General features: G+C 36.8%; 2 protein-coding genes across 11 annotated transcripts in view; both read left to right on the top strand.

Moving 5' to 3' along the window:
• The first annotated feature begins 1229 nt into the window (after nt 1-1229).
• The window catches only part of LOC131769281 (uncharacterized), a 126423-nt gene continuing 106177 nt past the window's right edge, over nt 1230-21475 (top strand). Inside the window, exons 1-5 of one of the 6 annotated variants that reach the window (XR_010718938.1) lie at nt 1230-1660; nt 1922-2059; nt 3762-4812; nt 4997-5035; nt 5899-6579. Coding sequence is in view for 4 of the 6 variants with exons in the window: in XM_066173197.1 (XP_066029294.1) it covers nt 1550-1660; nt 1922-2059; nt 4762-4812; nt 4997-5035; nt 5899-6135 (576 nt within the window). In the remaining 2 variants the exon portion in view is untranslated. Of the gene's footprint in view, nt 1661-1921; nt 2405-3338; nt 4813-4996; nt 5036-5898; nt 6580-21475 lie in introns of those variants that run through there. The other 5 variants (XR_010718937.1, XM_066173197.1, XM_066173194.1 and 2 more) reach the window with 5 other exon arrangements.
• Nucleotides 8638-21475, top strand: part of LOC131769277 (uncharacterized) — a 79001-nt gene continuing 66163 nt past the window's right edge. For 3 of the 5 annotated variants that reach the window (XM_066173155.1, XM_066173154.1, XM_066173153.1), the window contains exons 1-4: nt 8638-8708; nt 13328-13396; nt 14255-14278; nt 14824-14844. In XM_066173155.1, coding sequence (XP_066029252.1) covers nt 13354-13396; nt 14255-14278; nt 14824-14844 — 88 coding nt within the window. In that variant the 5' untranslated portion in view covers nt 8638-8708; nt 13328-13353. Of the gene's footprint in view, nt 8709-13327; nt 13397-14254; nt 14279-14823; nt 14845-20011; nt 20358-21475 lie in introns of those variants that run through there. The other 2 variants (XM_066173157.1, XM_066173156.1) reach the window with 2 other exon arrangements.

Raw genomic sequence — 21475 nt, 5'->3', positions numbered from 1 at the left:
AGGCTAACTCAATGAAATGATTGATTATATGGTCAATCGGTTTTGCATTGTTGAATGGTCCTTTCAAAATCTAATTGCCGCAATTGAAAACGATATACAGCAACGCGCGAAAATTTACGAGCAGAAAAAAAATGGGAATATCGGTATTTCCATAGCAACGCTATAGCGGCGATGTGGCGGCATTTTTAAATTTCATATTTTTTGTTTTTATTTCGCGGGGATAGGCCTTAGCATCAACAGATAGGGTTCCCATTTTCAAGAAAGTTTCTTTCTAACCTGCTCTGCAACGTATCTTCCCCCCCCCCCAAAAAAAAAAACTTGGCCACGGGTGTCAATTTTAGTCATTGAAGTTGAGCGTTCTTAACATGGCTACGAACTTCGTAAGCCCGTGTTATTGTTATGGCACTTGTTTGTGTCGTTTCTTCAGTAGGCAAACCGCCTGGCGAAAAAAGTTTGTTGTCTGAGAGAAAAAACACACCATAGCTCTGCTCGTAAAGGAAGAATAATTGCCTTAAACACTGAAATGGTAGAACGAGGAATTGTTGTGTGTGAATTTCATTATCAGCAGTTACGAAAAAGGACCAACATCTGATCGTGCCCGCTACCTTCGCCTTTTTCCACTCAGAGTGATACACCCTTTACCACGAGACTGAAAAAAGTAAGGCTTGTTATCAATCAGGGACACGGTGGTGCACAAGTTTTCGGAAAAACGTCAACAAAACACTTGCCACGAAGACCACCTATAAAAAGTCAGGAGAAAAAACGTTAGATATATTGAAAGGCTGTCATCTCCTACTGGATATTCTAGGTTTACAAACTTCATCCATTTACTTAATAAACAATAAAATAAATGATGACATAATTCTCACCCTGTGTGCACGAGAAGATCACTAACTTAAAGAAAAATAATCATGCAAAATGGAGATGGAGTGCTATGCAAAATTCAGTTGGATTGCAACCAGATTCCATGGATGGACAATGTGGTTAACAAGTTGTAGACAGTGCAGCTAGTTGAACCTATTGTAGACAGTGTAGGTAGTTGTACCTGCTGTAGACAGTGTAGCTAGTTGTACCTACTGTAGACGGTATAGATAGTGGTACCCGCTGTACAAAGTTGTAGCGACTGTTACACAACGATGTGTCTTACATAAAGGTTCTGCAGAATGGCTCTATGGTGACAGAATAATATAGCCTACATGAACAATCTTCAAAGAGACTATGTATTGTCCTACCATGCAGTTTAAACCGCGTCGCGGAAAGATTTAACAGATAGTTTATTGCGAATATCATACTGTGCAGTTCGCTAATGACAGTGATTTTTCTATGAAGGAGAGTCAAATTGTGGACACCCGATTCCCTCGTGTGGATCGTTTGCGCTGCTTGCCTTCTGAAAGGGACTTTGCATCGCTGTGTGGTTTATCCTGATTTAACTTAACATAAATCAGCTTACATTACATATTTACTACAAAGATTTTCTAGTTATGACCTTTATGATTTTCTATTTATAAACTAAGCCTCATAGCCAATCTTGTTATTTAAAAGCAATTTCATGCTTGCGCATTTACTTCAGGTGAGCCATTCCAATCATTTGAATTCCGGACCCAACCGTGAATTGACGAAGAAATGTACCCACGCTCGTGCTTCTGCCCGTGTATTAATGGTAAGCTATGAGGAAAAATTTGCTGAGCTTTAGCAAGTATGCACAAGAATTCATACTCATAAACACGTGATATCCGCACTTAATACTTTTAATTTATAGTCATAAAAAAATTGGTTTAATTAATCCTTTATAAGGCACGCACATTTTTAAGTTCAATGTTTGTGCATCGCAAAAGGCCAACTGCTGACCAAGACTAACACAGATCAATAAATCACTTACCAATAGTTGGAGTTGGATTAATCTTTTGTAGCTTTGTTATAGGATGAAGATGAAGCAGACGTAGACATGGAATTTGCAAGCGGCGGAGATTTGGAGAAAGTATCTACAAGCCCAAGTTCCTGTACACCAACAAGCAAGGAGAACGGAAGCATTAAAGAAACACCTAAAAGTTCAAAAAAGGTTTGTGCCTTTTTATATCTTGTATTGATAACCAATCTCTATACTCCCACAGAATGGAATTTAAATTCTAGGAAGTGGAATTGAGTTGTAAAATAAAATACAGTCAATTACTTGTATCTCTTCATGAGATCCCCTCCCTCCCCCCCTTGACCATTGTTAGAGAAACATGCTAATTAGAATAAGAAAGATGGTCAGTTCTGAGCGCGGTAAGAAAAAGAGAAAGTTTTATTTTTCGGTTTGTGATGAGCTTGGAACAAAGAAAAAATTTTGTTTGCCAAAGTGGAATTGAACCTAGGGATTTCATGCCCCGATGCTCACCACTGATCAAGCCACAGAGACTCTATGGTGAGCAAGACCCATTACAAAGTTCATTTAAGACACATTCTGCATACTGCTAGGATCAGCGAGCTATAGAAGTAAAGCATTGATTGGTCATTTTACAGACATTTTGGTGCAATGCTTTAAATGATGAATTTCTTGTATTTTCCTGCTGAACAATGCTGTGTTCAAGGTAATATGTCAGCTGGGGGTGAATTTTTTTTTTTACTTAGGAATCCTTGCTTTCAGGCATAGATTGATTCTTTCATTGACTGATCAGTTCTTTCTCAAATTATCAATTTCACATTTTCCTTGCTCTAAAATACAGTGATCAAGGTATATGCCAGAGGTGCAAAGCCTTTTTGCTGAGGAATCCTCACTGTTAGGCAATGATTTATCATTTTAAAATGATAATTACAGCCCATGTAGGTGCAATGCTCGAAAAATTTTTTCTTTGCTCTACAAAACTGTGATCAAGGTATATGCCAGGGGTGCAAAGCTTTTTTGTTAAGGAATCCTCACTGTTAGACATTGATTTATCATTTTACAGCATATGTACAGTGTAGGTGCAATGCTTAAAACATGTTTTTTTCTATGCTGTACAATGCTGTGATAAAGGTATATGCCAGAGGTGCTAAGCTATTTTGCTAAAGAATCCTCACTGTTAGGCACTGATTGATAATTTTTACAGCACAGGTTGGTGCAAATTGCCTGAAACATATTTTTCTTTTTGCTCTACAATACTGTGATCAAGGTATTTTACAGCACACGTAGGTGCAATGATTGAAATAGTTTTTTTCTTTTATCTAAAATACTGTCATCAAGGTGTACACCAGAGGTGCTAAGCTTTTTTGCTGAGCAATCCTCACTGTTAGGCATTGATTGATAATTTTTGCAGCACAGGTTGGTGCAAATTGCCTGAAACATATTTTTCTTTTTGCTCTACAATACTGTGATCAAGGTATATGCCAGACATGCAAGGCCATTTTGCCAAGGAATCCTCACTGTTAGGCATTGATTGATTATTTTACAGCACGTGTAGGTGCAATGCTTGAAACATAATATTATTTTTTCTTTGCTCTACAATACTGTGACAAAGGTATCTGCCAGAGGTGCTAAGCTTTTTTGCTAAGGAATCCTCACTTTTAAGCATCAATTGATCATTTTACAGCACATGTAGGTGCAATGCTTGAAATATATTTTTCAAAATGATTAATCATAGATATCAAACTTTGAGGGATTTCTCATTGAAGCAAGTTAAATGTATAAGTGAACGAAATGAGCTATTAGCAACTTTCAGTTGTAGGGGATAGCCACAGAAACAAAGTTGTGTTAGGCCTGGGAAGGTTTGGTGTTTGCAAGTTTACATGTATGTCTTTTCCAGTGCAGTCAAGTACTATGGTGAATCAACTACTAAAGAAACTGTTGCTGAGGAAGCTTGTGTTTTATCACACATTTCTCACAAAGCATTTCCCTTCCTTTGGTGTAGTTTTTAGAGAACTACTTAACTGCTTGTATGAGAGGTTTGTGGAATTAACCCTTTACCTCCAACATCAAATTTGTAATTCTCCTTACTGTCAACCATACAATTCTTAGAATGGTAATTCAGAGAATTTAGTATTTGATCAACTAATTATCCCCAAATTGATTTTTTTCTTTATTCTCATCACCAATCTGGTTGATATTGTATTTGTATTGTAAGGAGAAATTTTGTCTTGGTCACTCATGGGAGTTAAAGGGTTAAGGAAGGGATCAAACATTCATTTACCATTTTTAGAGCTCTTTAGTCAGAGAGTGTATGTGTTAAAAAATCATGGTTAGGCATTTTAATGCAATGTAGTTGGGATTCTTTTATCTTCATGGAGTAAGGATTGTCCACAATGACAAAAAGGAGATAATGTATTGATTTCAGAGGTGAATAGGGGTGATTGGCAGCCAAAATAATAGACTTCAATGAAGCATGTGAAGTTAGGAAAACCAAGGTAGAAGTAATTCCTTCTGGATCAGAAAGAGCTGGACTCAAAACATGACATAAACACATTGATCCTGCTTTGTATGATCTGTACGTCCCTTGGTCAACTTCAGATGTTTATAGCTTTGGTTATATGGCAAGTACAATTGCAAAGACTAAGAAATCAGAACTAATTGATAAATTAAGTCTGACTTGTATGAGCAAATATAAGCAACTAGCATTTGAGACATTGGTGAGGAACCTTCACCCTTTAACTCCCAAGATCTTATTAGAAATTCTCCCTACTGTCTGCCATATAGTTCTAGTGATGTTAGTTTGGAGAATTTGGTATTCAATCAACTAATAATCCTGTAATTAATATTTTTCCATATTCTCATCTCTTGTCTGCTTGATATTGTATTAATATTGTTAGGAGAAATTCTGTCTTGGTCATTCATGGGAGTTAAAGGATTGTTATTGCCAAGTAAGCTGTTTAATTTTTCAGATTTGATGCATACAATATGCAATGTACTTTTGAATATGAGTAGTCACATGTTATGATTTGTATAACAATTACCATTTCAGTGGTTGAATGTACATTGTGCTAAACAATTTGTCAATAAATATGCTATTATTTTATTCAGCTTGTCTTGTTTTTGTTACCTTAGGTGGAAGATTGGATGTATAGATTTCAACTTCCAGCACATGTGAGTATAAAACCATATTATATTTTTAATATTAAGGAAGGATATTTAAAATAGCAAGTAAAACCTTACTCATTTAATTGTTTGGCTTCTCTGGGCTACTGTGTAGCCATTATTAAACTTAAAATAAGTGGGTGTTGTGGATGCATTATTTATAGACTTTTGGGGTTTCCAGAGGTCATTTTAGGTGGGGTGTCCTATTGGAAGTCAACAATTCTCGTCATATGTGTGTTAAAAGTGTTGAATTGGCCATATAATTTTTTATTTGATGTTCATACATTGAATAATCTTTTTGTACCAGAAATTAAAGATCAAATTGTATTGGTTTTAATTACCAACTGAGGATACTACAGCAAAAGGAAAGGGCCCTCAATAAGAAGTGTTTACAATCCTACCAGTAACTGTCTTCTACCGAAAGAGACCAGAGGCTCTTTTAATTTTAGAGCAGATTATTGAAAATAGAAAAAAGAACAAACAAACAAACAAACAAACAAACAGAAATAGCTGTGAAATCAGTTTTTGCATCAAATTAAAACATGCTGTTGACTGCATGTAGCTTCACTTTTAATGCCTAGCTGTGTTTTCACACACTTTCCTTGGCCGCAAGTTTCAAAACAAAAATACCTATTGATCATGAACTTGCCAATGTATACAGTTGTACAAATAATTTTGAATTGTTTGTTTTGGTCATTGATAGCCAAGGGGAGCATATCTTTTTGGAAATAAGGGACTTTTTCCAAATTAGTCTAGTTGATCACTCAGCAACCTTTTAGTTACAACTTTCTTCTTTTGAGACTTTGTTTTGCTCATTTTTATGGGGTTAGGTGACTCATTTTTTTCATTTTTATTATTTTTTCTTTTTACAGAGAACAGCTTCAATTGATGATGAATTTTTGAAGTCCTTTCAGCCTCAAATTGTGGCCATTGGTGAACAATTTGATTTTGATAAAGTAATTATCATCTATGAGGGCATTTTTCTATGCAGCAAACCACAACAAAGCATTGTAAATAGCATTGTGGCTTTGCTGTCATCATTTTATACATTCAATATGTGGTGTATAAAGACAGCAAAGCCATATTGTCTTTCCAAGAGCAGGCCCTAATGGGCATTGGCCAAGGTCATACTTTGCTGAATGTCAGCACTTTCTTTAACCCTTTAACTCCCACGAGTGACCAAGAGAAAACTTCTCCTTACAATCTCAGCACAATTTCAAGCAGAAAAGTGATGAGAATAAAGCAGATTATGATCTAGGAGACTTTAAGTTGATCCAATACTAAATTCTCCCAGATAATAATTATCAAAAGATTGTATGACAGACAGTAAGAGGAATTACTAATACGATCTTGGGAGTGAAAGGGTTCTAGAAATTTCAGAATTAGAATCATTGGTAGAATTTATTTGTAATTTCTGTTTGTATGAAGAAATGTACAATTAACATTGGATATTCTCAATACTGTGGTTTATAGCCCTTTCACAGCTGTTTTATGCGCATGTATTATTTTTAGTTTGCCAATAAAAGGTCACAGCTGGAGAATGCAAATCTTTACATTGTCGATAAACCATTTTTCCTATATATATGACTGTTAATCGCCATTTAAGGGATTTTTATGGTATTGTTTTTGCTGCTAAGCGTTGTTTAATAAGTGCGAATCAAATGGATAATTGGAACCATCTCATAGGATAAATGAAAATTAATTTTAGCTTTAACAAAACTGTTATAGGGCTAAAGTTAGGAGTCATTCAGACTTCGTTTGCATTGCTTTAGTCGCAGGAAGTGCTTTCCTTTTGCCTTAACAGGGGCTAAATGAGTTACCCTTTGAGAGCATTGTTGGCCTAAAATGTACAGATGCGAAATAGCTCAAGTAGGGCAATTTTATATCATAACAAAAACCATTTTAGTTCTGTTCAGAGGACTGTTTAACATTATTAAAGCCCCAAACAGCTCCCATCAAGAGCGTCGTTTCAGACCCTATGATGCCGATTTAGCCATTAAAATTTCGTTTGTTTGACCATACATTGGCCTAAATTGGCCACGAAATAGGGGCCAATTTTCACTCTCTATGGTGCGAATTGGTTCCAGAAGGGCTGATTTGGCCTTACCATTTTGACTCCTTTAAAGGCCAAAACTACCCCTCATTTTTCCTAAACTACCCCTCATTTTCTTAAAACAGCCCCGTTATGAAGTAGTTTCGGCTATCCCATACAGGGCCATTTCTGCCCTTTTTACTAGGGCCAGAACAACTCTTATCCAGAAGGACCAAATGAGCCCCAAAATAGGGCTATTTTACTCACCGAGATGGCCCTATTTTAGAGGCTGAAACAGATCCTTTCGATTTACAGCGTAGAAAATGATCGGTTAAGAGTAAAAGTAAGAGGGTAGTTAGTTCCACTCTGAAAAGAGCAGGAGTTGATTAAAACACACTTGAAATATGTCTGTAAGTATTTTGCTGTATGTCCAGGGATTTTGCTTTTTATAAAATAGTTACTCAGCGACATAAAGTTCTTTCGAGCCTAAAAGCAAGCAGAAAACATAACCTGTATGAAAAAAATAGATGTATAGTAAACCTCAAAACACTACACAGTAAACCTTTATAAGTGTAAGTGAATAAGTGTAAATATTGTAAACTTTGTACACAGTTGAATTTAATGTGTATAGTTTGGTCACCTAGGAAAGTAAAGCGGGATCAAATGTTGGTTGCATGTCAAATATTTCCACCTGTAACTTCCATTAAATAGCCGAGTTTGCCCAAAGAGAGACTGGCAATGTACTTTGGAAATCCTCAGCGGTCCTAAGCCGCGTTGAACAAGCATCTCATTATATATACTTCAGATTTTAAATATTTACTGCAGAACGACATTAATGTACCGATTGATAAATCTCAAGAATCTTACTGAGCCCGTGAAGTCATCAACTTTAGCTTCTTCCAGATACGAATATGCAAGAGCATGCAGAAAGATATGTTAGAAGGACCGTGACATAACTTAGAAAGCTTTTTAGAATGGAAATCTCTTAAAGTATATATATATATATATATATATATATATATATATATATATATATATATATATATCTATATATATATATATATATGTGGACAGGCCATTTTAGCTCCGCTTTAGAACATCATTGTTTGAAAACATTGGTTGTAATTGACCCTTTCCAGAAACTTGAAAGGAAACACTTTGTGGGCTACTGCGTTAAATTAAAGTGTTTTTCATTTTAATAAGAAAGGAGGGAAGGTTGAAACCTTTTTTTGCTACTAAATCAAGAAAAAAAAAATCGGTGCACATCTAGCGTGCATGCATCAGGATTAAAACTTGACGGATGTCTTTTAACCCTTTAAATCCTAAAAGTGATTAACATATAACTTCTCCCCACAATATCGATACATTATCCAGCAAACAGGTAATGAGAATATACTCAAACCTATAAGGTGGAAGTTGTTGTCATGATCAAACACCAGTTATTCGTAACTAGCTTGCAAAGAAATGTGTAGTAGCCAGAGAGAAGTATTTACGATCAGACATTGAGAGTTAAATGGTTCAAAGCCGGCCTTACAATCTCTTCTCGAGAAAGAGAGGAACCTGGGGAACAGTGTGGCTCGTTCAGCTCGCTGAAGCCGCCATCTTAAAGGCTGTGTCCCAGAAATGAAATAATAATCAGGCGACGAAGAGGTATGTTAAACAGTTTTCGTGAGATGTTTTCACATGATGTGGGAATTTTCGTAGTAAATTAAAATATTTACCATAAGTGGTTAGTAATGCTTACTTTGAGACGTGTTTCAGAAAAAACGGAAGCAACATTGCTTTCGTAAGTCCTTACACTATTTCATTTGTTGGACTTTAGCCAATTCTGATTCACCGAGCTTATGAGCCTAAATTTCTCCAACTGGAGAAGTCAATCGAGATATATATTACTCACGATTACCAGGCGAGCGATGAAAACGAACCGTGTGGCCGAGCGACATCTTATTTCGTCATGATGCGACTTTCAATGATCATTTGATGTTTCGACTTGTCGGTTCCCCATGATGTAGGACCCTTCCTCGATTAATTGAAATGTTACCCGAAGCGTTTCTTAATGTTGACTCTAAAGCAGGTTAAAATTGAAACTAGGCAGTATTCGTAACATCAGACTGATTTGATGAACTGTGGGTCATTTTGAATCCGCCGAGCTGAGGGCCTAAATTTCTCCTTCGGGAACAAGCAATAACTGACCGAAATCTTTATCGCAATTACAATTCGCTTTAGTTGGCTAGGTATTAAAACGAGCCAGATGGCGATATTATATTTATTTGATAGTTAACATCCACAGAATTACATGAGTGTCTCGAGGAGCCTCACTATTGCTGAATTATCTGTTTGTTCGTTCGCTTCGAGTGGTCAGAATCCTAGAGTTTTTACGCCGACGTTGTAACGTAAATTTACAATTTAACAAGCAAGCAGGGAACATGAAGTCGCTGTGTAATCACATTTAGAAACGATGCATAACTTACCTTTTGCTTTAAAAGGATTTTCTCTTAAAATGCGGTTGTGTTATTAATTCCGAGCAAGATATTTCTTTATCCGTAGACACGTATTTCCACTTTGGGATAGTTAAGGAATATCTGTCACGAGAAAAGTACCAATTGTGCTTACATCGTTCCAAATTAGACAGAATGAGGAAATCGATGGTTGTTATGAAATGAAAGCTGTATGTATATATATATATATATGGTGGAGAAACTGGATTAGCACCAATCATGTACGTGATGGGAATAAATATACTGAGTTATTTAGTCACCGGGAGGAAAAATAGGTCTTAGTAGTGTTCAGGTTTTGTAATTATTTCACAGCCGAGAGAACGACTCAATGATTCAGGGCATGTATCCCGTTTTTTCTTCCTTCGTTATACCTTCGGAGAGTTACAAAGTAGAGTAAAAATTCATTTCGAAACTGTTTTTTTTTTTGCGTGATATTTTCATGCATATCACATACGGAAATATGTAGTTAGGGGTTTTTCCCGTGAACTTTCGCTTTTTATTGCATCATTTTAGTTCTTAGAAATGCATTATTCCGGGTAAGAAGTTCTTAAAGAAATTCAATCCTTTTCGTATGAAAGTTTTGTCTATCTTTTTCTTTTATTTTATGAAAGCTAACGCTATTTTTTTTCGTCAAGTTATTTTATTCTTAGTGCTTAATGAGCGGAACTGAACCTCGTTGTTACGATGCATTACAAATGTAAGAATTTATAATTTTACCCTTATGTTTACATCAACGGCAAACAGTAAAACACCTACGATTTCACTCACTTTTCCAAAAACCCTACAACAAATGTCTTAAGAAAAATAGCAACAATGATCTTGCACACAACTAGTGAAAATTTAGTCATTTTTAATGATAAACGGCTGAAAAAAAAGGGCAAGAAATCTAACACCGATTATTTTAGTTCGCCATATGGTCATTCATAACCTCTCCAATAACTCAACCGTCGTCAAAATGTCAACATGATAAGGGCATCATGGATTTATTTTGTCGGTCTACACTCTTGAAGCACCAAGTGAGCTTTATTTCTCGATTGAAGAATACACGCGTCAGTGACATCGCTGCAGGGAAATTTAAATTTGATTTTATTTGAATTTGAACTGTGCATTTGACAAGTGACATTCTATTGGCCTCGCTTTTATTTTTCCTTTAGAACTTGAATATCGAGAATTAGCAGGGCTAGTAGATAATCGTGTTTCCTTTCATGTGATCGTATTATACACTGAATGTATACATAGACATATGATTGGGTTTGATATTAAAGTCTGGTTGTATTTTCTGATTCTCGTCATTATCAAGTGGATAAGTACAAATTGAAATTTAGAACACATATTTAGGTAGCAAAGCACAACATGACAATTCCAATGTCCTTGCAATTACAGTGCCATACACAACCGAAAAAAGTTAACAAATCAACTAAAATAATAGCATAAATCAGGCATTATGACAAAATATCACCACCTGTTAACCTCGGAGAGCATACATTAAACGCATATTTTGGTTTGTTTTGTTATTTTCAAAATCATCTCCTATACCTTGACCTCGATTATTCTGGATATCCAATAATTGTTCAGTATATGCTTGCTACTGAGGTATATTCTAAATAATTATAGATATCTAATATCCTGAATTTTTGTTTGCATACTCTTGTATTACTATGCTATTTATTAGTATGACTGGTATGCTAGGGTTAACCATTCCAGGCTGAAATCTAGAAAAACAAACGAGCTTAAAATTGAAACTGACACAGTATGGACAATAAAGACATATGGGCAGTTAAGACATTCGTACGGAAACCGGGATCTAGTTGGAAAAGTTTTACAGTTTTGTGAATTGAGGTAATCTTTTGATTTGATTCGAGTGTGGAATCAGTTCCCTTACCAGCGTCGTGGTGCTTAAAATGTACCAGGGTTGAAATAATAGACGCTAGTTCTTGTTACCTGTGTGTAACAAAGACATAGTCTAACGGTGGTCGAAATTCTTCAATAATTAAAAGTGTCAAGTAACTAAGGATTTGGTGGTCTAGCATAATTACAATGATCATATGCCTGCAACGGCGGTATAGTCTAAATAACTTTATAATAAAGTTCGGATATAACGCGCGCTGTCATTGGTTGAAAGAGCGTGCTCTATGAGAGTATAGAGCATAGAACTGAGCTAAAGCTGTCACGCCATCTGCCAATTGTACTATGTTCGACCTTTTCCGGGACTTCTTTTTAGCTTTTTCCCGATAATTGAAAGTGAAATTTCGGAACTGAAGCGAGCCGGCACATAGCAACAGAAGAATCAAACAAAGGTTTGTAAACATACTAGGCGCCGTAATTTACGTTATTTAAACGTGAGCAGATACGAAAATCCTCAAAGGAAAAACAAAATAAACATTCCGAGTTTTAAAGATTTTCACGCTCAGTTAGATTGCAAGCTTACGTACGGTAATAAAAATCAAACACAGCTAACATTCGTATAGTATATAAAGTTCAGTGTTCAAAAACAAAACAGGACAAAACAGAAATGATGAAAAATATAACCAAACTGGCATAATTGTTAAAATTCATACTAATCATAACGGTGTCTGAGCGAATATGATCATGCTAAGTTCATCGCGGCTCGCTCATCATGGCGATCTCCGGTCATCACAGTAAAGCAAGCCTCAGAAACTACATCGGCCGCCCTTCGAGTGAAAAAAAAAGAGCTTGCTCTGATATCCTTTCCGATACGTTGAGTGGCAATTCACATCGGTCAGTGCAGCCGAGTTTTGCGGCGCTGTCATCACGAGCGATCTTCATGTTCCGGTGAATTCAGCTGTCTTTCATTCAAAAAACACTCGCCTTGAACAGCTTGTTTTCTATCTTGTCATGTGGAAAAAACTCGCGTGTTTTTATGAGCCATAATTCGGTTGAATTTCACTGAACATATCACTTCGAGATTCTATATTAGAGACTTAAAAACTTCAGCCAAAAGTGTTAAATTCGACTTGCCGAACTATTTTGGTTTGTAAACTATCGTAGAATGTGAACTTTGATGGTTTTTGAACTTTGATGGTTTGACACTTTTGACAGCTTTAGTCTTGTACAGCCAATCAGATTATTTGAACCATTCTAACAAGGATTCTGATTGGCTTATTGTAGCGTGCTTTATGAGAATATAGAGCATGCTGACGACATTGTTGTTCGCTTTGGAAATAAAGTTTGTTTTGAAAATTGAAAGTAATGCTTGGGTAATTTAACGGATTCTTTATTATAAAACAAATAGAGAAGCCTTGACTGTGCTCTGTTCTGTTATAAAGCACTTAGAGCACTCAAGAAGTGGAAGAAACACTCGACTACGTCTCGTGTTTCTCCCTACACTTCTTTCGTGCTCTAGCCGCTTCCTGCGTGCTTTATAACAGAACAGAGCACACTCAAGGCTTCTCTATTTGTTAAATAGATACTAATATCTTGTACTTTTGTTTGTGTACTCTTGTATTATTATGCTTTATTTATTCGTATGACTTTAGACTGCTATGGTAAGATTAAACACTCTGAATTGAAAACTATAAAACAAATTTGAACTTAAAAACGAAACCGACTCAACATGGGAAATTTGGATATTCGTAGAGAAACTGGAACCTATTTGGCAAAGTCTGGTAGTTGTGAGACTGGAGGTTATTTTTTGATTCCAGCAATGTGGTAACTACAATTCGGTGCCATTTCAAAAATTTATGGCCAATTTTTTCTATATTTATGGCTAACACAATCATAATGTAACCACTCAAATTTGGCCTGTTTTAGGGCTTGAGATTTAGAGCAGAGAGAAGATGGGGTCGGAAATGTCAACTGATTCACATGATTCTGATGATGGTGAGTGACACAGGTTTTGGCTTAGGGTCTAGTTACAACTTCTAATTATTTTTGTCAATCAGTTTTTTTGTCTTTTTTGTTTTTGGTTTTTTTTTTCTTTGTTTTTTTTTTTTGTAATTTATGGTTCAGAGATTGATTTGAGTGGCTTAGCGGCAAAGGAACTTAACTGCACAAGCCTTAAAGTAAACTGGAAATCTGGATACCATCCAAAAGCACTAAACTGAGTGCAACTTCAAAAAAATTGACTTAAAGGTGTTTATTTACAGTGTATTTATAGTGTATATGGACAATTACTGAATTGAAGTAAATCGATAACAACAGTAGAAATTATTTTGCTTGATATTGTAAGATGAGTTTCTTAAGAACTATCAGCCGAAAAACTTTACTTTATTCTCTTCTCTCTACTTAAAGTACAATACATAGACGGCGCGCCGTCATCTGTGCTTTTCGATCCTCGTTATTATTTTGATTATTAGAATTTATCCCCTTATAGGTAGGCTTTGTTACTGATTGGCTTTTATGCTTTGTGATAGCAGGGATCCATAAAACCGGTTGTTTTAGGATGAGGTCCCTTGTGGATGGCTTTTTTTTTTTTTTAATAATAACAACAATGCAAAGTCTTTATGCATAGCCATATCATGGTTTATATACACTCACCAAGTTTGATTGGATGACTTGACTCTGGTGACTCTGCTGACTATTAATTCCTTTCCTTTTAAATACTGTCTACATCCTTTCAACGAACTCATACGTGACAATTCAGCTTTCTTGCGTAGTAGTGTTCTCATAAAATCAGTAGGGGGCTTGGATGTATTTTTATACTCGACGGTAATTCCTCTTTTTCTTTCTTCCTTTTAGCACGTAAGAAGAAGAAGCAGGAAGGTAATTATCTGTGCTAATAAATTACAGAAATCTTCATTATCGGTTCAAAGTCTTCCAGGTAGCACACGAGAGCCGAGATTGTACACAGTCCATACGGATTAATTTTTTCAGTTTTGTTTTATTTTCACTAATGGAATAAAAGAGGAAAGGTAACCATCCTGGCAATGGATCATAGAAATCCTCATAAGCACACAGCCTTATAAGCTTTGGACTAAAAGAGAAACAAAGTACGGATGGATTTATCGGATTTTTACGGATTTATCTAGAAAGATAACGTAGTTACCGTTTTTCTATGTGTAAAAGTCTTAATGCATAGCTCTATTTTGATTTATGTACGCTCATTAAGTTTGATTGACTAAATTGACTCTGGTGACTCTGCTAACTATTAATTCCATCCCTTTTAAACATAATCTACATCCGTTCAATAATCTTATACGTGACAGTATATACGTTTTCTACGTTTATAGGCTTATTCTCACAAAATCAGCGGGGGCTCGGATGTATTTTCATACCCGAGAGTAATCCCTAATTTTTTTTCTTTTCAGCCCGTAAGAGGCTGGAGGAAGGTAATTATCTTTGCTAATAAATTATAGAAATCTTCACTATCGGCTCAAAGTCTTCCAAGTAGCACCCGGAAGCAGAGATTGTAGAAAGTCTGTATGGATTGTTTTTTCAGTTTTGTGTTATTTTCACCGAGGGAGAAAAAGTGCAGTAATTTTGCCTCTTAATAGCTAATAAACAGATAAAGTGGTAGTAGTAAATTGAAAGATAGATTCGAAACTTTAACATTAAGCTTTAAGAGCCTGTCCACGAGAGCGCCAGGCAGTCGTGCTACATGCCATCTCACCGATTTCAATGAAACTTTGCCAGTTTAAAGGGTCTACCCCAAAACTCAAAAAGACAAACCGGTCTCTGTTTTGTTTTTTTTCCGGGGGGAGATAAACCACCCCCCCCCCCCCCGTTTTTCTCGGTTTTCACCAAGGAAATCGCTTCAAAATAGGTAAAATGTATGAAGCTCTCACTGCGATAATATTTAACCAATTACTCTGAGGGTTTGCACACATATTTTTCCATCCTTAGTTAATGTCCGCCGCAAGTATCAGTCAATTTGATTGACGGCTTGTCAATCAACAGAGGCAAAGAAACGACTGTGTTTTTAGACTTTTCGATTCATCCAAATATTTGACAACTTTGAGGTCAAATATCTCCCCTTGCCAGAAAGCTACAACACTAATCTTGATTTCCCTTTATAACCCATCATTTCATCTCTGAAAATCATCGAAAAAATCTATGGGCGCTACCATATTTTTGTCTTGGATGCCTTTTAAAATCTGCGACTGTGACAAGTTTCTCTCAACTACACCTATCACGCAATTCTTGCTTTAGGCGGTCACTTGACCAAATAAACCTACATTTTTTGGCTCTTTATACAAGATGATTGATCAAGAAAGGTGAAAAATGTGAAAAACTTTCGAGATTTTTTGTAGGAATGGAAAATTTTACGTTTAGAGAGATGCATGTGGGCGAAAAATCGATGAGAAAATAGTAGCATTTCTTTCCCTTGTTGTTTATTACTTTGAAGATTTGCTAAAATCAGGAAAATAGGGCTATTGTACAGAACAAAACATTCATTAGTCGATAATTTGATTGTTTATCATCATCATTGCTCATTTTAGGAGCTTTTAAAGTCACATGCTGCGTGTTGGTTGACATCACTACAAGTTCCAGTGTGCTACAACTTCCGCTTTTTACAGACGAGAAATTCTGCGCTCTCGCTTGAGAGCAAATATCAATAGTTCTATCAGACTAAAAACTGTGCTTCTATTCCGAAAATAAAATTAAAGTAGAGTTGTCGTTGTCACTTACCGCCATCGAACATTTCCATGCAGAACTCCGCTAAGCTAACATCTGTTGCGTGACCCGAAGACTCTCTTTAGGAATTATCCAAGCGCGATTTTCATGCTGTCTGCTAGATAACAATTTCAGAATAATCTGCAGAACTCTATGGTTATTTGCCTGCTTCGATCGTAAAATATCTGCATATTTTTTCAAGCATTCTATTACTACATATAAATCTACATCTCTCTAGATCGAGTGTTGCCGGCGTTTAGTTGCGTGACTTGTAAAATTTATTAACAATGAGCCAGCAGTATTTTGACCAGTAGGCTTCCTGCAAATTTCCCTTGATGAAATCCCAAGACATAGTCAGTTGTTTTCGTGAGCAAAGACAATAAATATGAAAGAAAGTGAGATGCAATCGTCGTTATTTTTTTTTAGCTTAATAGCAGCCGTACCCTCTTCTGCAGTCTTCGTCTAAATTTTGCAAGGTCCCTCCTTATCTTCTGCCTTGTTCGGTCAGTTTCGACTTCTGAAGCTAGATCATCGGCATCGGCCTCTTCGTCCTCATTCATATTTACAGAGAGGGACCTCGTCAATAAACCAATTTTTGTTACGGCAGATAACCGGCTGAAGTATCGAGCGATTTGCTGCTCTATCAACCGGTTAGTCTTCGACAACATTTCTGGCTGGTGAAATCATGATTTGGGAAATCACATTAGAGGCGGTTGCCTTGCAAGTTTCCTCCATTGTCCAGCACACGTCTAAGAGATAATTCTTTGCTTTCTAAGAAAAGCTGGCTGTTTTTTTGTGTTTTCCAAAGAGCCTATCCAAAGTCCACTTGGCTAATAAGGGATTGTTCGTCAGAATTTTACCTGAGGTCCGTCCTTGAACGTAGCCATCCTCTATAGAATGTCTATTTCCTCTAGATCTTATCGTAGGCGGATTCTTTTTTGTCAGCTTCACCGTGTTTGTCTTTGTTAGGGTGCTTTTGGATGGCAGTCAATGACTGAGACGTCTCGATACATTCTTCCTTTTAGCAAGAATATCTCGCTTTCTTGTTCTGTCTGATACACCTACACTACATAGGATTAACAATGTCTGTTGCGCTGTTGCGAGAAGGAGGAAAATATTACCGGAAGTGTAAACTCTTAAAGAGTTTCAGAGACGTTTCAGAGATGTCTATCTTCGGCTGTCACAAAAAATTGACCCCCACTTAAATTCACTGGGAAAAAATTACAAACTCCTTGTTGAAAAAATTGGAACTCATTTGACCGATACGCCGGTTGTTTCAATTTTGCTTTTTCCTCGCGCTGTTATGAAACAGTTCAAAAATTGACCAATTAATAAAATATTTTGAAATACCGTTCAGAATTTGCCTTTCCTTTTCTGAGTGCAAATCAAGGGTAGACAAAGTTTTTAAAACATTTAAAAAGAATTTCATGGGGTTCACCTCGATAATTTTCGTCGGCCAGAGTCAAGACACGCCAAGCTTAGCGACATCGCTCTAGAGTAAAATAATTTTCCAAAGAATAAATGTGGCGAACGTGAGGAAACGCACATTTTTTTAAATTATTGTGATCAAAGCCCAATGATGTACCTAAATGGGCAGTTACAGTATCAAACCATTGATTATGACAGGGTAAGCTAAATTTTTCTGTCGAGGTCGACGTGACTTCACATTAAAAGTGTTTTTGACGGAACAAACTAGTGAGCATCACCGCTCTGAGAAAGTAAAAACTTGTATTTATCTCCCACACGTTTCGTCTGACAAGAGTAGACTTCATCAAGGATTTTTTCAAATAGGGTAAATAAGCTTGCTCATGTACAAATAGTAAATAAGTTGTCTCTTTACTATTGAAGCCAGTGGATAGAATTCGCTAGGTGCGCCCACGGTGTGATATATGCGTGATATTTTCCGAACGTTACATGTACGAGTACGTGATCCGTTTGAGGGTCACAGATTTAGTGTAAATATTTGACCCCTCAACATCACGTAATGTCTCTAGTTTACAGAGGATTTAGAACGTTTCATTACATGGATTTGCCTTCTGCGGGTAGGCGTAATTGCCTTTGATTCTCAATTGATGTTGTCGCAAACACAGTTTCTGAGAGTCACGAAACAAAAAAATTATCAGGACCTAGTTTCATGTTCCAATGGAAATAGATAGCAAATAAAAACACATTCTCTTGAGAAATAAATTTATAAATAACAGGGGTTCTCTGAAACAAATAGTGATAGAAAAGGGTTTCAGTTCTGGTCAATATTGACTTTTCATAGCCTACTTCCAGATCTGAGGGAACGCGCTGAGGGAATAAAAAAACATAAATGTGTGATAATGCAAGGCAGAGAATAAAAATACAAATAAAGAAAAAGGAGCAAACATAGGAGCCCGTGTTGCAGCGTGCCGATATCTTTTGAGCCAGACCTACAAACTTAAGCCCGACACCACCCAAAGAAACTTGAGAGAGTGTTGTATTTGAACTGGCACGCACGTGCACGCAGGAAAGGCCATGATAATCGGCGAAAATAATAGCAAATGTAGATGATATTTGCAGTCAAAAAAAGGAAAAATAAGATAACAGAAGGATTAAGAACTTTCTAGAAGTGTCTTCTTGAAAAAAAAAATATAAACAATTTTTGTTTCTCATGAAAGGTCACGCAGTCACGCTACAAATACTATTTCTACGTGAAATTTCTTGATGGTGGAAAGTGGAAAAAACATTTTCCAGTCTTATTTTCTAGAAACATGGCGCAGTTAATGAATTTTATGGGGCTATTGATATTTCCTATCAAATAAGGGGGGCAGAGTTTCCCGTCATCCGCGGTATGGAAAAGCCGAAGTTGTTACACACAGGAACTTGTACGTCAACAAGCACGCGACATGACTTCAAAATCTCCTCTCCTGTTACATTTTCCTTATTATTTGAGCGATAATGATAATAGACGATCAAATTATAGGATAATGAATGTTTTGTTCTGTACAATAGCCCTATTTCCTGATTTTAGCAAATCTTCAAAGTAATAAACAACAAGGAAAAGAAACGCTACGATTTTCTCCTCGATTTTTCGCCCACATGCATCTCTCTAAACGTGAAATTTTCCATTCCTACAAAAAATCTCGAAAGTTTTTCATATTTTTCACCTTTCTTGATCAATCTTCTTGTATAAAGAGCCAAAAAATGTAGGTTTATTTGGTCAAGTGACCGCCTAAAGCAAGAATTGCGTGACAGGTGTAGTTGAGAGAAACTTGTCACAGTCGCAGATTTTAAAAGGCATCCAAGACAAAAATACGGTAGCGCCCAAAGATTTTTTTGATGATTTTCAGAGATGAAATGATGGGTTATAAAGGGAAATCAAGATTAGTGTTGTAGCTTTCTGGCAAGGGGAGATATTTGACCTCAAAGTTGTCAAATATTTGGATGAATCGAAAAGTCTAAAAACACAGTCGTTTCTTTACCTCTGTTGATTGTCAAGCCGTCAATCAAATTGACTGATACTTGCGGCGGACATTAACTAAGGATGGAAAAATATGTGTGCAAACCCTCAGAGTAATTGGTTAAATATTATCGCAGTGAGAGCTTCATACATTTTACCTATTTTGAAGCGATTTCCTTGGTGAAAACCAAGAAAAACCGGGGGGGTGGTCTATCTCCCCCCGGTAAAAACCAAAACAGAAACCGGTTTTTTTTTTTTGAGTTTTGGGGTAGACCCTTTAAACTGGCGAAGTTTCATTGAAATCGGTAAGATGGCATGTAGCACGACTGCCCGGTGCTCTCGTGGACAGGCTCTTAAAGGGCATGTAAACCCAAAAATACATGTTTTTCTTATACTATGTAAAAAGTGGCGTAGAAAACGAATTTGAAATTAGTTTTGTCCAATTCGACTTATTTTAGGAGAAAATCGGCATTTTCAACTGAAATTCCATTTCCGGTAAAAACAATAGCGAGAAGTCGTGACGTAAGCGGTGGAACCAAAATATTGCGCAACACATATTCCCCAGTAGAACTGGTGTGGGAGTTCGTGTAAGTGGCGGCAGTTCGGAAGATGTTTTTTCAGAAGATAGCGACTCGAATGCCTTAAGCTTAGAACATGACAGCGCTGGGGATAATCCAGAATCTTCAGGAGAGTCTGGGCCACGTCCTTAACAATATGAGCCGCGTAGAGTTCACCGAAGCGATCCGCACGAAGACAGTACAGAACATGTCGACAGCGATGCGACCGTCTCGGAAACTCAGACTGGTATTTAATTTACTTTGTGATTTATTTGTATTTAACATGAAAATGCAATAAAGAGAGGGTACAATCTAAAGGAATGCAACAGAATTTTTTTACCTTGAGCTTCTGAAAGTGTTTTATATAAAATTATCAAAGGTGCGAGTGTGGAACTTGTCAACCAATACCGACAACTCATGAAAGTGTTTGTTGTACGGAAATCGGGCAATTATGGCAAAATGGCCTGAAACCCAGATAAGTTGTATCACTGAGCATCCAGGTTTTCAGTCAATTTGCCTCGATTTCTGGGTGCTGGAGACGGCCAAGTACGCGTGCAGGCAGCAGCAAAGCACAGATAATCACACCGGAAACGACTAAGCTAAATATTTTCTGTTTCATCTGTTTTGTTACATTTTGAGATCGATTTACTTGAGTTGTTTCTGCCATTGATTTAATAAAACAGTACTAGAGCTAGTTGTTTTTCGCTTCTTTCCTGGCAGGAAATTTCGCTAAATTACCTACAGATAGCTTGTTCGTTGGTGTTGGGGATATCTCGGCAAACACTTTAGGGTCGCTGTGCTATCTTGTGCGGTAAACAATATCCTTCATCTCAGAAGCATTTCCATCGATAAACAAGTTGTATCATGTACATTTCCTTGTGTGGCCTTCATAATTATCCAACCCTGTTTGTGTTTGCTTCGATTTGAAATATTGAAGAGATAGTTTTGCAAGCTGAAATCAGGATCTTTTAAGTTGTACTCAAAATGATGAATATTGTCCTACTGACCTTTGAATGTATTTTCACTGCTGTGAAAACCGTCACACAAATTCTTCTGCTGTTTCTCTGCAGGGTTTCTCAAAGGAAGTACCAAGCGGGGCTGGCTTGGATTTTCTTATAGAACATAAGGGTTGATTATGGGATCCTGTATAGAATATTTTGTACTTTCTCTGTTGACCTCTAACTTTTGAAGAACTCAACTTCTTTCTCAGTTCGGTCGGCCACTTCCGAATCCTCGTCGTCTGCCGACTGTATGGGTCGTTTTTATACTTCCGAACAATTTGCTTCTGGTGAGGCCTGAATCGTCGGTACAGCACCAGGAAGAAAAATGACTGCTACAAACAACAGAACGTTCGAACGGCTCGAC

Source organism: Pocillopora verrucosa, chromosome 10, assembly GCF_036669915.1.
Source record: "Pocillopora verrucosa isolate sample1 chromosome 10, ASM3666991v2, whole genome shotgun sequence".
Taxonomy (NCBI): domain Eukaryota; kingdom Metazoa; phylum Cnidaria; class Anthozoa; order Scleractinia; family Pocilloporidae; genus Pocillopora; species Pocillopora verrucosa.
The sequence above is the reverse complement of the archived record's forward strand: the minus strand, read 5'-3'. Positions and strand labels throughout refer to the sequence as shown.